Source organism: Phacochoerus africanus, chromosome 4, assembly GCF_016906955.1.
Source record: "Phacochoerus africanus isolate WHEZ1 chromosome 4, ROS_Pafr_v1, whole genome shotgun sequence".
In the NCBI taxonomy this organism is placed as follows: domain Eukaryota; kingdom Metazoa; phylum Chordata; class Mammalia; order Artiodactyla; family Suidae; genus Phacochoerus; species Phacochoerus africanus.
Genome location: NC_062547.1, coordinates 135,184,279 through 135,200,361, shown reverse-complemented (window position 1 = coordinate 135,200,361; position 16,083 = coordinate 135,184,279). Strand labels below are relative to the sequence as shown.

The following is a 16,083-nucleotide window of genomic DNA, read 5'->3' as shown; positions in this document are numbered from 1 at the left end:
CATCTAGTTATTTTGTTTCAGGGTGATCTTTTTATATGATACTTGAAATTTGGGATCAGATTTAGAAACTTAGGTTAAGCTTTGAGGGGGAGGAGGTATAAGTAGTTACTGGAGTGAAAGAAGATTGCCTTTCCACTGATTGGAGACTGTCATGAAATTTTAAGAAGAAAGGTAATGTAACTAGTGGTAATGAGAAATGAAACATTTTTCTAGTTTTAGTTCTCCCTAAGGTTTGTATTAATTTTTCCTTTCCTGTAAAAAGGCAAGGAATGATTTGTAGTTCGTTACCCAGTTTTAAATTTTGATTTTTTTTGGCCTTAAGGAAAATTTAAATCTGTAATTTTACTTTCAAAAGCTAATTCTAGAAACTATCAACTTAAAGTATTTATTGGTATTTTTTAAATTGATTTGAATTTTGATCAAGAAAGATTTGGAACCTGGAATTTATTTTTAACTCACACATGGTTATTTCTCTTGTAAGCCAAAATTCTTACCCAGATTTGTTACATCTACAGAGCAGACTCATCTTTCACAGCACGGTGTTTATGAACTAGAGCTTTGACTTTGTGTTCTGGTTTTCACAATTACCCAAGTTTACGTATCTTTTCATGGAACATTGGGATTAGTGGAAGAGAATTACTGATGCTTTCATTGTATCTTCCTTTTTTTAGGAGTTATATTTTGGTAGTGGACTGTTGGATATGAGTATGGTAATTTGTTTTAATAATGCATGTGTGTTGCATTTGGAAAAAAATTAGAGATAACAAGTGAGTATAAAAGTTTGTAGAAGGTAGCTTTTGTTTAATTAGAAAAGAAAGATGAATATGTATGGGAAAAGTTAGAGCTTCCAAAATTGTTAAATTCCACTTTTCTCAATTTCTACTCTAGATGTGAGCCAAACTAGACAGAGTAAGACTCACTGGTTCTTTATTTTTCAATTAAGTCTTTAGCTACCACAGTGATTATTTCTAAGATTATTGGTAGGTATTTAATACTCTGGCATGCCATGCTGAAATGTTCCAAAAATAATAGTCCTTTCTGCCTCTTCCCTCTAGCATGTTAAAAGATGACTTAAAACTAAGCAGCAGTGAAGACAGTGATGGAGAACAGGTGTGTCTACTGTAGTATCATAAGAATTGTAATTGAATAATACATTTATGATCTGGTTGTTTAGAGTAAGTTCCTTCCTGCTTTCTGACACTGGAATTTTGTAGTTTTCTGCTCTGTCTTTAAATCTGCTTTTTTTTTCTTATTTAAAAACAAATGCTATGTATCAGAACATAGTCTTGAAGCACAAAATGATTGACAAGAAGAACTGTTACCAAAGATTTTAATCTTATCCTGGCCTTTGGTTTTCTTTTGGTAAAAACAGTATTTTGTTTGTGTTAATTGACCTTTGGTGCATGCATGAAAGAAGCCAGTTTTTCTACTAAGATGTCAGGTGTTATTCACATTAAGCAGATAGAGTGCTGTTTTTTCATTCATAGATTTCCTCTTGTGTTTTAATTTTAGGATTGTGATAAGACAATGCCAAGGAGTACACCAGGAAGGTAGGCATCCTTTTATTTGTTTTATTTAGAGTGGTGAGGTCAACCTGGTAGCACTGTAGTGATAGAGTAATTGACCTTAATAGTAAATATTATCAGTTGTGATGGTGGTTGTACAACTTTGTAAATTAACTAAAAATCATTGAATTCTATACCAGAAATAGGTGAATTTTATGGTATGTAATTTATACCTCAATAAAACTTTTTAAAAGATAAGTACTAATGGCTGAACAGCATATCAGAAAATTCTTAAGGAAGTATTTATTTCATTTATTTTTGAAGTTCTGGATTCATGGAATTTTAAGAACTTACCAAATAATGGACATTTTAAATAGAGTTGGTTGTCAGATTTAGATGCTTACCTATTGTCGCTCTAATAAAACCCTTTTGGTCATTTATATGTTTTCTCTCTTCTAGTAACTCTGAACCTTCACACCATAATAGTGAAGGGGCAGATAACTCCAGGGATGATTCTAGCAGCCACAGTGGATCTGAAAGCAGCTCTGGATCTGACTCAGAGAGTGAAAGTAGTTCCAGCGACAGTGAGGCAAATGAGCCGTCCCAGAGTGCATCTCCTGAGGTGAGAGGGAGGCAGGGGTACCTTCCTTGGGCCCTCTCTAGGCCCCTGGTGAAGGTCAGTTAAGACTTGATTCAGATATAAAGAGGAAGAAAAGAAGGTTACCTATTCTAACGAAAAGAGATTGAACTATGCATCTTAGAGGAAACCTAGCTACTTCTCTTTTCTTGTTAGGTAAATAAACCTATTTGGTCTTGATTAGGAACTATTTGAAATCATGTTTCAGGTCACTAAAATACTGGATTTATTTACTTTGTGTTTTGTTTTTGTTTTAGTCTCTTAATTCATGTTATTTATGCTGAAAAAAGGTTTAAAAATAGTCTAATTTCACTCGAGTGATAAAATGTTAAAAATCTTTACTGGTACTTACATCATTTGCTTACTTTTGGAACTAAATATATTATGTAGTCATTTGTAATTTTGCTTTTGAAGTTGGATTCTTGACAGATATTTGAAGACCACATACAGCACTAAGCTTATCTTCCCATTCAGGTTATTAGAGGGAGCTATTAGTAGGTATTTTTAGCCCTTCGCTTTGGTTCAGTGCGAATTATGAAAAACAAATACGTTTGTGGCATTAGACATTGTGTTTTTCCTCTTGCTTGAGATTATGGAGAAGGGAGAAAGTTTCAGTACTGAAGTATACTTGTTTCTCTTTCAGCCTGAACCACCACCCACAAACAAGTGGCAACTTGATAATTGGTTGAATAAAGTTAACCCACATAAAGTGTCACCAGCTTCTTCTGTGGACAGTAATATTCCATCATCTCAAGGCTATAAAAAGGAAGGCCGAGAACAGGGCACAGGGAATAGCTACACGGATCCAGCCGGTCCTAAAGAAACAAGTTCCGCTACTCCTGGACGAGACTCCAAAACTGTCCAAAAGGGATCAGAAAGTGGGCGTGGGAGGCAGAAGTCGCCTGCACAGAGTGACAGCACAGCACAGAGGAGGACTGTAGGCAAAAAACAACCCAAAAAGGCAGAGAAGGCAGCTACGGAAGAGCCCCGTGGAGGCCTGAAGATAGAAAGTGAAACCCCTATAGACATGGCCACCAGCATGCCCTCCAGCAGGCACAAAGCAGCCACCAAAGGCTCAAGGAAACCCAACTTAAAAAAGGAGTCGAAATCTTCCCCTCGACCTTCAGCAGAGAAAAAGAAATATAAGTCAACAAGTAAATCTTCCCAGAAATCAAGGGAAATCATAGAAACGGATACCTCATCCTCAGATTCGGATGAAAGCGAGAGCCTTCCTCCTTCCTCACAAACCCCTAAGTACCCTGAGAGTAATAGGACTCCCGTTAAACCCTCCTCAGTGGAGGAAGAAGAAAGTTTTTTTCGGCAACGAATGTTCTCTCCTATGGAAGAGAAGGAACTTCTTTCACCCCTTAGTGAGCCTGATGACAGGTACCCACTTATTGTGAAGATTGACCTGAATCTTTTGACTAGAATACCAGGAAAGCCTTACAAAGAAACCGAGCCACCCAAGGGGGAAAAGAAGAATGTGCCAGAAAAGCACACAAGAGAAGCTCAGAAACAAGCCTCAGATAAAGTGTCCAACAAAGGCAAGAGGAAACATAAGGTTTGTAAAGGATTTTTGTTGTTTATTTGTTTGTAAACATCAGCATCTGAAATGCAATGGCAATCTCAGTAAGCCAGAAAGGAACTAGTCGAGTTCATAGCTAGGAGGGAAAATAGAGATGAGCCTAAGTCTACACATCTGAATCTGCAGATGAGCTCTCGAGGACCGCTGTGCCTCTGCCTGTCTCCTTAGGAAAAGTTGAAGTTTCAAATCAAGTAAGAAATGAGTCATTGCTTCTGTTCACAATGTGTGCTGCTCACATGAGAATGAAGCAGAGATTCAAATTGGCCTTCATGACATTTTTTAAATTTTGGTTTTAAATGTCTTTAGTAGGGCTATGTACTCTATAGGTTGTTACAGTTTCTTAACACTTTCTTCTCTTTTATACCCATTCCAAGTCACAGTTTTTAAATTACTAATTCCAGCAAATAAATTGACTCAGCAAATTCAACGTGTCATTAAGAATTTTATTAGAAGTTCCCTGGTGGCCTTGTGGTTAAGGATTCGGCATTGTCAGTGCTGTGGCTCAGGTTCACTACCTGGCCTGGGAATTTTTTTATGCCTTGGGCAGCCAAAAATCATAAAAAAGAATTTCTGGGAAAAAAAGAATTTCGCCAATCTACAGTACGTAGCTATGCTGTCTATATAGATGGAGATTCTTTGGAGAAAAAAACAGCTGATCTTTCAGCTCTAGTGAGAAATCTTTACAGGAAGGTGCATTTTAATAATCTGTATTAGGAGTTCCCATCATGGCTCAGTGGGTTAAGAACCCAAATGGTATCCATGAGGATGAGGGTTCAATCCCTGGCCTTGCTTAGTGGGTTAAAGGATCCAGCGTTGCCAGAGCCATGGTGTTGGTTGCAGACAAGGTTCAGATTTGGGGGGGCTGTCGCATAGGCTGGCAGCTGCAGCTCTTACTCGACCCTAGCCCAGGACCTTCCACATGCCACAGGTGTGGCCCTAAGAAGAAGAAGAAGAAAAAATATATATTAAAGAACAGTGTAATTTCCCCGATAACAGATATATGATTATTGTAAAGACTGAAAATGTGAGCAGTAAACAGAATAGATATCAGAATAGCTATGCCATGTGGACTCAGAACAAAATCCCAGTCCCAGTTGGGATTGGGAACTCATGTAGGAGAGGAAGAATACAGGATTTTCTTCTTTTTCTTTTTTTCCTTTAACGGCAGCACCTGTGGCATATGGCAGTTTCTGGGGCTAGGGGTCTAATCGGAGTTACAGCTGAGGCCTAGACAACAGCCACAGCTGAGTGGCGTCTGCGACCTACGCAGCAGCTTGCAGCAATACCAGATCCTTAACCCACTGAGTGAGGCCAGGCATCGAACCCAAATTCTGAGAGACAATGTCAGGTCCTTTACTCACTGAGCCACAACAGGAACCCTTTTTTTTAAGCATTTTTTAAAAGTGAAGTGAGCCAGAGGTTTTACTTAAAAGCACAGAACTGTGTGCTACTGCTGATGTATATTTGGACAAACTAGAATAAGACTTCATCTTCTTTTGTATCTTTAAAGGTTTAAGTTTCTTAAAAATTTAAATTTCTAGAAAACTGAAGTTTATTGCTTTCAGTACTATAGCTAATGAGTTTCCATTATTGTAGTAAAAGGATGCTTTATTCACCTAGTAAGCTATTTAGGGCTGCTAGCCCCTAGAGCCCACAGCCTCAGATTGCTGTACTTAGTTTTTGGATTTAATTCATAGAATTGCATGAAATAACAGCTTGTATATGATAGGTTGTGGTCTTTAAAAACTAAAATGTTTCTTACAGAATAGAAAATGATCCTTTTGCGCCTCTTTGTAAGATTTTCACTTTTTTTTTTTTTTTTTTTTTTTTTGGCCTTTGAGGGCCGTACCCGTGGCATATGGAAGTTCCCAGGCTAGGGGTCTAATCAGAGCTGTAGCCGCTGGCCTACACCACAGCCATAGCAACGCCAGATCGGAGCTGAGTCTGTGACCCACACCACAGCTCACGGCAACGCCAGATCCTTAACCCACTGAGCAAGGCCAGGGACCGAACCCGCAACCTCACGGTTCCTAGTCAGATTCATTTCCACTGCGCCATGACAGGAACCCCAGATTTTCAGATATTTAAAACATAATATAGTGAAAGTCTTTTTTACTCTGTTTAAATTTTTACAATATGTATGACTTGCAATTTTAAAAAAATCCCCTTCCTTGTCACTGCAGTGGCTTGGGTAGCTTCTGTGGTATGGGTATAATCCCTGGCCCAGGAACTTACACATGTCTTGGACACAGGCCAAAAGCTGTTCCAAAAAAATCCTCTTCCTCTAAGTGCCCGAGTTTCCCACCTCCTATCTCCACATCTGTTGGTAGATATTCCTCACAAGGTTTTTATTTCAATAACTGTAAGTCAAATTTTTACTTTATAAAATGTGTAACACCAAGTAACTTGGTGATGATTTTTGAGAAGTCTTGCTTTGGTAAAATTGTCAGGGGCAAGATAAAGTAGGTAGCACTGAAAAGAGTCTCAGCTGAAGGTAGTGAAGGGTGTTTTCACAAGTCTGTCTTTAATCATTTGTGTACAGAACTAATTTTTTTGCTATGTCAGAATTTTCACAATATTTGTGCCCTGATATTTAAAGTAGTAGGAAAACTTAGATTCACCAAGCAAAGTAGTGTTGGTGGGACCATAGCTTTTGTTTCAGCACAAGTTTTTCACAAAACCATATAAGCAAAAGGTTGGATAGTAGCAAGTATCAGTCAAGATGTGGAGGACTATAGTGCAGGTGGGAATGTAAAATGATGTAGCCACTTGGGAACATAGTTGAGCAGTTTCTGAATAAGTTAAAATATACAATTACAGGAGTTCCTGTTGTGGCACAGTGGAAACAAAACTGACTAGGAACCGTGAGGTTTCAGGTTCGATCCCTGGCCTCGCTCAGTGGGCTAAGGATCTGGCATTGGCATGGTGTTGCTGTGGCTGTGGAGTAGGCTGGCAGTGGTAGCTCCAGTTCGACCCCTAGCCTGGAAACCTCCATGTGTCGCAGGTGTGGCCCTAAAAAAGCAAACACACACACACACACACGTATATGTACACACACACACTATTACCTTATGATCTAGCAGTTCACTCCTAGGTATATACCCAGAAAGAATGAAAACATATCCAAACAAAAACCCATGCTTGAAAAGTAGAGACAACTCAATTGATGAATGGATAAATAAAATGTGGTATATCCATACAGTGGAATATATTCCTCCATAAAAAGAAAGTACTGATAAATCTTACAACATAGATGAACCTGAAAAATATCACCCTAGGAGTTCCCATTGTGGCTCAGCGGAAACGAATCTGACTAGCATCCATGAGGATGCAGGTTCGATCCCTGGGCTTGCTCAGTTGGTCATGGACCTGTCATTGCCATGATCTGTGATGTAGGTCACAGATACGGCCTGATCCTGAGTTTCAGGGACCCAGCATTGCCGTGAGCTGTGGTGTAGGCTGGCAGCTACAGTTCCAGTTCAACCCCTAGCCTGAGAACTTCCGTATGCTGCAGTTAATAGCCCTAAAAAAGCAATAAATAAATAAATAAATAGGAAATTTTATGGTATGTGAATTATATCTTAGTTATAATCTCATCTCTCCCTCAGTCATTAGGCTGAAAAGATGTCATTTAAAAGATTATTTCAGTTTTTCAGCTTTTAATCTAAAGTAGGAGCCTCCCAGTTCCCGCTGTGGTCAAGTGGGTTAATGATCCAGCTTGTCTCTGTAGAGGCACCAGTTCGATCCCCAGCCCAGCACAGTAGGTTAAGAATCTGGCATTGCTGGAGCTGTGTGACATAGGTCACAGCTCTGGCTCAGATTTAATCCCTGGCCCTGAAATTTCTGTATGCTGTGGATGCAGGGGCAAAAAAGGAGGCCAAAAAAAAGGGACAGTCCCTCTCAGACTTAAAACCTGCTTGAACATTGTTTAAATGAATTCTGTCACTTCACATTTTATCTTCTTTCTGAAGTTGAGGGTGATTGGTGCTAGAATTAGATAAATAAAAATCAGCTTCTTTCTTCTGTTTCTCATCCAGAATGAAGATGATAACCGAGCCAATGAAAGCAAGAAACCCAAAACGGAGGACAAGAATTCAGCAGGCCACAAGCCACCCAGCAGCAAAGAGTACGTATGCAAAGCATGTTGCGTGTGTGTCATTTTTTATTGGGTGCTATCTAATGTGCTCTTAAAGTATTCCTTTTAGTAAACATATGTCAAATGCATCTGTATACATCTGTATGTAGTAGGAGGTTTTGCTTTTAGCTGATTGAAATGGAAAGTGTTTAAGACTCAGTCACTTCTTCCTGTCTTTTTTTTTAGTGGAATAGGAGATGAATATAGGAGAAGAATTAAAAGTAAACCTTTACCACTTTCAGCCTCATTGATAAGCTTGTGTATAACTTGATAACTTGCAGGAGACCTGTGAGCACTAATATCTTCATTCACCATTCATCTTGTTCTTTTTTTTTTGGCTGCCTTGCAGCATATGGAGTTGCCAGGCCAGGGATCAGATCCAAGCTTCAGTTGCAGCCATGCAGGATCCTTTAACCCACTGAGCTAGATTGGGGATCGAACCTTTGCCCAGCGCTCTAGAGACTTGGCCAATCCCATTGCTGTGCAGCAGGCACTCTTGTTGTTCATTTATTTAACCAATATTTATTGACTACTTCTTTTGTGGCAGGCCAAGCTTTAGGCACTGGGTATAGAGCCATGGGGGAGAAACAGCAGACATGATGTCTGCCCTTGTGAATTTACAGTTTTATTTTGTTTTGCAGAAATCATGTTTTCTAGTAATCAAATAGAAATAAATTTGTCTCGAAAGCAGTCAAAATCAGATAGGAAAAAAAATCCATCACTCTGTGTATGACTGTGTGGAGAAATGAGGGTATTTGTTTGGTTTGGCAGGTCATCTAAACAGAGTACTGCAAAAGAAAAAGATTTGTTGCCTTCTCCGGCTGGGCCTGTTTCTTCAAAAGATCCAAAAACAGAGCATGGCTCTCGGAAGAGGACTATTAGTCAATCTTCTTCCTTAAAGTCAAATAATAACAGCAGCAAGGAGAATAGTGGCAGCAGCAAAAGCAGTTCCTCCACATCAAAGCAGAAGAGGACTGAGGGGAAGACTTCCAGTAGCTCTAAGGAGGTCAAGGTAAGGTGTTGGGGGCCTGAGTCTTTTGAAAATCAATCTCCCTGCCATGCTACTTCTCCAAGTCGACAGAGAAATTTTGTGCTTTGAAAATTTTGTAAACATCTCATTAATTGTATAGACTTGTGCATTTTTACTCTCAGAATGTCATAATCTTGGTAATAAGCTTGCACGGTGATCTGAGACCATGAAAGCATTGAAGTCATCTGGCCACGGATATATTAATAGAAATCCGTAATTGGAAAAGTTGGTTATGGAAAAACAGTTGATTAGGATTGAATTTATAAATAGCTCCATTGTTCTGATTGGATTTTTTGTTTGTTTGTTTTTTTGTCTTTTTGCTATTTCTCGGGTCGCTCCTGCGGCATATGGAGGTTCCCAGGCTAGGGGTCAAATCGGAGCTGTAGCCACCAGCCTACACCAGAGCCACAGCAACGCGGGATCCAAGCCGCGTCTGCAACCTACACCACAGCTCACGGCAACACCGGATTGTTAACCCAGTGAGCAAGGGCAGGGACCGAACCCGCAACCTCATGATTCCTAGTGGGATTCGTTAACCACTGCGCCACGACGGGAACTCCTCTGGTTGGATTCTTGTCTATGGTTTTAAATTGGCTTTGGATTTTTTAAAATTAGATTCTACACTACATAAAGGGATGGAACAAATACTTGGCTTTGTGAAGAAGAAAAAAAATTTTCTTTAGCTGAACTAGCATTGGAATTATTTCAAGAGCATGGTCCTAATGTAAGGGAGTATTCTTAATGTTTGTTGGTGGCGAATTAGATCAGAGAAGCCTTCTCAAAGCTGTACTCTAGGCTCTCAGCCTGCATTTGTTTTCCACATTATTTGCATTGCTGTGAGCTGTGGTGTAGGTCACAGACATGGCTCAGATCTAGTGTTGCTGTGGCTGTGGTGTAGGCCAGCGGCTACAGCTCCTATTCGACCCCTGGCTGGGAACCTTGGCAATTATATATGGGTTTATTAAAGAGGAAATGTATAATTCACTTAGGAAATATGCTGTTCCTTCTATCGACTAAAGAAAAATTAGATACTATGAAAAACCAAAATTATATGTAATTTTTATTTTGTTTTATTTATTTTATTTTGTTTGCTTATATCAAATTTTTGAGGTATGTTAGCATAATTTTTGTTTATTATAATCTCGTTTTGAATATGTATAATACTGCTACTTGTGATCCTCTTGTTTTAAGAGCCATCTTTCTTTTTTTCCCCTTGATCAGCCTCATGAGGCTTACCATTTTTTCTTTTCATAAAACAGCCCTTCTTTGTTTTGATTCTCTGTAGTTTTTCTTTTCTTTTTTGCCACACCCACAGCTTGTGAGATTTCCTGTGCCAGGGATCAAACTTGCACCACAACAGCAACCCAGGCTGCTGCAGTGACAACACTGGAGAGCTTCCGTTTTTGTTTTCTATTTCATTAATTTGTACTCTGTAATTTCCTTTCTTACTTCTTTTTGTTTGTTTTGCTGTTCTGTTTATTAACTTTTAAAGATAGATAATTAGTGCAAGTTTTTTTTTAATTAAAGTTTAGTTGATTTGCAATGTGCCAACTTCTACTGTACAGCGAAGTGACCCAGTCATACATATATATGCTTTCCTTTGTTGGGGGGGGGGTCTTATTTTAGGGCTCTACTAGCAGCATATGGAGGTTCCCAGGCTAGGGGTCAAATCAGAGCTGTAGCTGCCAACCTGTGCCACAGCCACAGCAGTGCTTGATCTTAGCTCTATCTGTGACCTACACCACAGCTCACAGCAACATTTGATTCTTAACCCACTGAGGGAGGCCAGGGATTGAACTGGCTTCCTCATGAATACTAGTCAGGTTCTTAACCCACTGAGCCCCTATGGGAACTGCCATCTAAAGAGTTTTTGTTCCCCAGAGAACCCTTTTCCCAGCCCGGGAAATTTATTTCCATAAATAACATCCCTTGTTATTTATCCATCTTTTGTGTGTGTGTGTCCTTTTAGGGCCTCACCCACTACATATGGAAGTTCCTGGGCCACGGATCAAATCTGAGCTGCAGCCTCCAGCCTACACCACAGCCAAAGCATGCAAGCCACATCTCTGACCTATACTGCAGCTTACAGCAATGCCAGATCCTTAACCCACTTAGCCACAATGGGAAATCCTGTACTTTAGCTTTCTTATTTTATGTTCCATCACGTTCTATCACAAGAGATTGCATATAGTTCCCTGTGCTATCCAGTAGGTCCTCATTGCTTATCCATTCTAAATGTAATAGTTTGCATCTACTAACCCCACACTCCCAGTCTATCCCACTCCCTTCCCCCACCCCTCAGCAACCCCAAGTCCATTCTCTATGTCTGTGAGTCTATTTCCCTTTTATAGATAAGTTCATTGGTGTCATATTTTAGGTGACACATAGAAATAGTAGCAGTGGTATTTGTCTTTCTCTTTCTGACTTCACTTAGTATGAGAATCTCAGTTGTATCCATGTTTCTGCAAAGGGCACTATTTTGTTCTTTTTATGGCTGAGTAGTATTTCATCATGTATATGTACCAGTCTTCTTAATCTATTCATCTGTCGTTGGACATTTAAGCTGTTGTAAATAGTGCTGCAATAAACATAGGGGTGCTTGTATCTTTTTGAATTATAGTTTTGTCCAGATATATGCCCAGGAGTGGGGTTGCTAGGTCATATGGTAGTTGGAACCTCCATACTGTTCTCCATAGTGGTTGTACCAATTCACATTCCCACCAGCAGTGTAGGAGGGTTCCCTTTTCTCCACACTCTCTCCAGCATTTGTTATTTGTAGACTTATTAGTGATAGCCATTCTGACCAGTGTGGGGTAGTACCTCACTGTAGTTTTGATTTTCATTTCTCTAATAATTAATGATGTTGAGTATCTTTTCATGTGTCTACTGGCCATCTATATATCTTTGGAGAAATGTCTATTTAGGTCTTCCACCCATTTTTCAATTGAGTTGTTTTTTTTGTTGTTGTTGAGTTGTATGAGTCATTTTTATATTTTGGAGATGAGGCCCTTGTTGGTTGCATTGTTTGCAGCTATTTTCGCCCATTCCATAGATTGCAAATTTTTAAAAAATTAGACTTAAGCCTTTTTTTTTCTTTCTCTAAAATAAAGCAGTTAGACTATGTATTTTCCTCTAAATACTGCTTTAACTGCATCACCAAGATTTGGTGTATATAATTATTTTATAACTCAGTTTAAAGTGTTTTTTAATTTCCTTTGTGATTTTTATCTTTGACCCACAGGTTAGTTAAAAATGTTTTACTTGGCGTTCCCATGTGGTACAGCAGCTTAAGAATCCAGCATTGTCACTGTAGCAGCTTGGGTCTCTGCTGTGACACACGTTCGATCCCTGGCCTAGGAAGTTTCATATGCTGTGGTCACAGCCCAGGAAAAAAAAAATGTGTTGTTCAGTTTCCAAACAAACAGATTTTCTGGTTGATTTTTGGTTAGTACTTCTATCTTAGTCACATCGGGGCCAGAAAGTGGCCTGCAGGTAGCAATCTTTTTGTTAAGAGTTACTTTATAAAACAGTATAGTATATAGTAGATTTTTATAATGGTCTGTATTTGGAAAGAATGTGTCTTCTGCATGATAGGGACAAGGATCTACATAATTCTTTTGGATTAATCATGTTTTCATACCCTCTGTATGCTGATTGATATTTTGTCAGTTTGTCCTCTTTGCTAAGAGATGTTCAGCCAGGTTTTTTTTTAATGGAGCTATACTCGATATATAATGTTTACATTAGTTTCATGTATACAACATAACAGTTGCATGTGTGTGTGTGTGTGTATATATATGTATATATGTTGAAAATTATCACCGGAGGAAATCTATATTTATCGTCTCTTTACCACATGTGGTAATTTTTCTTTATTTCCAGAAACTTCAGTTTTCCTTCAGTAAATTTAAACATGGGCACTTAGAGATAAGTTTATAGAACTTAGAGGGGAGGCGTCCAAGAAATGTTAGATTACAGCAATATTTGGGATGACATCTCGCAAACACACAAACTGTACCATAAAGAGCTTAGTATGTTCTCAGATCTCAGGACTTTTATTTCCATTCTCTTTTTTTTTTTTTTTTTGGTCTTTTGTCTTTTTTGTTGTTGTTGTTGTTGCTATTTCTTGGGCCGCTCCCGCGGCATATGGAGGTTCCCAGGCTAGGGGTTGAATCGGAGCTGTAGCCACCGGCCTACGCCAGAGCCACAGCAACGCGGGATCCGAGCCACGTCTGCAACCTACACCACAGCTCACGGCAACACCGGATCGTTAACCCACTGAGCAAGGGCAGGGACCGAACCCGCAACCTCATGGTTCCTAGTCGGATTCGTGAACCACTGCACCACGACGGGAACTCCTATTTCCATTCTTAAAGGAAACATTGATGGGTGGAACTGAAGGGCTCTTACACAAGAACAGAAAAAAAAATGGTTACATAGTTTCTTTCTTTTAAGTATAGTTTAAGCAGAAGTAATAAAATACACATTTTTGAGTTTTCTAATGTTGAGGCATTTGTGCATTTTATAGGATAAATTTATTTATTTATGGTATTTTATTATGGAAAAATGTGAATCTGGTTTATTAAACAGAGAGCTGGATGAAAAAGCAGTTTGGAGAAAGGGGCATAGCCCTTGCATAAAAGTCCTCATTGTTAGATGTGTTGATAGCCAGCAGAAAAAGTTTAAGAAAGTAGGAGTTGCCGTTGTGGCTCAGTGGCTTAAGAACCCGACTAATATCCATGAGGACGAGGGTTCAATCTCTGGCTCCACTCAGTGGGTTAAGGGATCTGACATTGCCGTGAACTGTGATGTAGGTGGAAGATGCGGCTCGGATCTGGCACTGCTGTGGCTGTGATGTAGGCCGGCAGCGGCAGCTCCAATTCGACCCCTAGCCTGGGAACTTCCACATGCCATGGGTGCAGCCCTAAAAATATATAAATAAATAGATAAATAAATAAATGTTTAAGATGGTTGCTAGGCTTTGAAATCTGACTTCTGGGCTTAAAGCCCAAATTCCAGGAATACCTCTAAAAGCCGTTTGAACTTGGGCTAGTAACTCAACCTCCTTGAGACTTTTTATTCTGTCCTATTAGCAGTACATATTTCATAGGGTTATTGAAGGATTAATAACTACTTGGTTAACTTCGTGCCTGGTAAGTAGTAAGCACATAGTAAATGTTAGCTACTATTGTTTTCATTTAACCAGGAATTAGCAGTAAATTTTATCTTAAGTAGTACTGCTCTATTGATATTAGGTTTGTGTCTTCCTTATGTTTTAACAAGTGCCACAGTTAGTGCCTGGCTCATAGTAGACATCTAATATTATAAAGAATATCTTTGGTTATATAAAATGGGCTTGTTCTGTGAAAAAGGGCATTTACATTTTAAAATTTTATAACCTGAAAATATAAGTACCAAAGGCAGTGGGATTTTGTTTGCATTTTAACCAGTGGCTCAAGAAATAACTCTTAGCTTAATTTGAATCTCAAAATTTTATCTGGTTTTTTTTGTTTGTTTGTTTGTTTGTTTGTTTTGGTCAGGAAAAGGCTCCAAATAGCTCTTCTAACTGCCCTCCATCTACACCAACTCCTGATGCTTCTAAGCCTCGGAGAACGAAGCTTGCCTTTGACGACAGGTGAGATAAATATGATTTTTTTTTAAATTTTATTTATTTATTTACTTATTTATTTTGGTCTTTTTGCCATTTCTTGGGCCGCTCCCGCAGCATATGGAGGTTCCCAGGCTAGGGGTTGAATCGGAGCTGTAACCTCCGGCCTACGCCAGAGCCACAGCAACAAGGGATCCAAGCCGCGTCTGCTACCTACACCACAGCTCATGGCAATGCCGGATCGTTAACCCACTGAGCAAGGGCAGGGATCAAACCCGCAACCTCATGGTTCCTAGTCAGATTCATTAACCACTGCGCCATGATGGGAACTCCTAAATATGATTTTTATGCATTCAAAAAACCATTCCTGGAGTTCCTGTTTTGGCTCATCGGTAACACACCCGACAAGTATCCATGAGGATACAAGTTCAGTCCCTGGCCCTGCTCAGTGGGAGTGGGTTAAGTATCTGGTGTTGCCATGAGCTGTGGTGTAGGTCGCAGACGCCGCTTGGATCTCACGTTGCTGTGACTGGGGTCTAGGCCAGCAGCTGCAGCTTCAATTCAACTCCTAGCCTGAGAACTTCCATATACCACATGTGGGGCCCTAAAAAGACAAAAAAAAAAAAGAAAGAAAGAAATCATTCTAGGGAGTTCCCTGGTAGTCTAATGGTTAGGACTTAGCACTTTCACTGGCTGTGGCCTAGGTTCAGTCCCCGGTCTGGGAACAGAGATTACACATCAAGCTGCAGCACATTGCGGCCAAAAAAAAAAAAAGAAAAAAAAAAGAAATCACTCCAGTCAACGTATAATAAATTCATTTTAGTTTCTGTCAGTGACCAGAAGAATTCATTATGTTGTGACCACATAATATTTAGATTTTAATTTGAAAGGCTCCCACTAGCCCAAGTATTACTCCTTTGACTTAACTCCATTATTGTCATTGGGAATGTAAATAATGTACCTTCCAGTAGAATCTTACTGATGCTGGCTTTACTACTTAAAATAGGAGCTTTGTGGGAGTTCTTGTTGTGGCTTGCAGGTTATGAACCCGACTAGTATCTATGAGGATGTGGTTTCTATCTCTGGCTTCTCTCAGTGGGGTAATGATCTATCTGGCATTTCGGCATGAGCTGTGGTGTAGGGTGCAGATGTGGCTCGAACCCTGTGTGGCTGTGGCCGTGGTGCAGGCTGGCAGCTGCAGCTCCGATTGGACTCATAGCCTGAAAACTTGCATATACCACAGGTGCGGCCCTAAAAGCAAATAGCAAAAAGTTTTCTGAAGTTCCCTGGTGGCTCAGTAGGGTAAGGATCTGGTGGTGTTACTGCTTTTGTGCCTGTTGGATCTCTGGCCCTAGAACTTCAGCATGCCGCAAGTACAGCCAAAAAATAAAATAAAATAGGGGCTCTCTTAAACAAGAAATGTTTTTCTTAAAATAAGAAATAATAAAGAGCAGTGTGGGTTTTTCCCCTTCATTTTGATAAAAGGTTATTTTCCTACCCACATTTTATTTATTCTAAATCTTTTAAACAACTTGGGTAAAACTGCACTTAATACTAGGGAGTTTAATTTCTATTTGCCTAAG

The 16,083-nt window shown here is 39.5% G+C and overlaps 1 protein-coding gene across 5 annotated transcripts in view; it reads left to right on the top strand.

Moving 5' to 3' along the window:
* AFF4 (ALF transcription elongation factor 4) overlaps positions 1 to 16,083 on the top strand; it is an 87,201-nt gene that overhangs the window by 58,033 nt on the left and 13,085 nt on the right. For all 5 annotated transcript variants that reach the window (XM_047778612.1, XM_047778615.1, XM_047778613.1 and 2 more), the window contains 7 exons: positions 1,056 to 1,110; positions 1,513 to 1,550; positions 1,965 to 2,127; positions 2,786 to 3,703; positions 7,765 to 7,853; positions 8,634 to 8,874; positions 14,433 to 14,527. In XM_047778612.1, the coding sequence (XP_047634568.1) occupies positions 1,056 to 1,110; positions 1,513 to 1,550; positions 1,965 to 2,127; positions 2,786 to 3,703; positions 7,765 to 7,853; positions 8,634 to 8,874; positions 14,433 to 14,527 (1,599 nt within the window). The remainder of the gene's footprint in view (positions 1 to 1,055; positions 1,111 to 1,512; positions 1,551 to 1,964; positions 2,128 to 2,785; positions 3,704 to 7,764; positions 7,854 to 8,633; positions 8,875 to 14,432; positions 14,528 to 16,083) is intronic.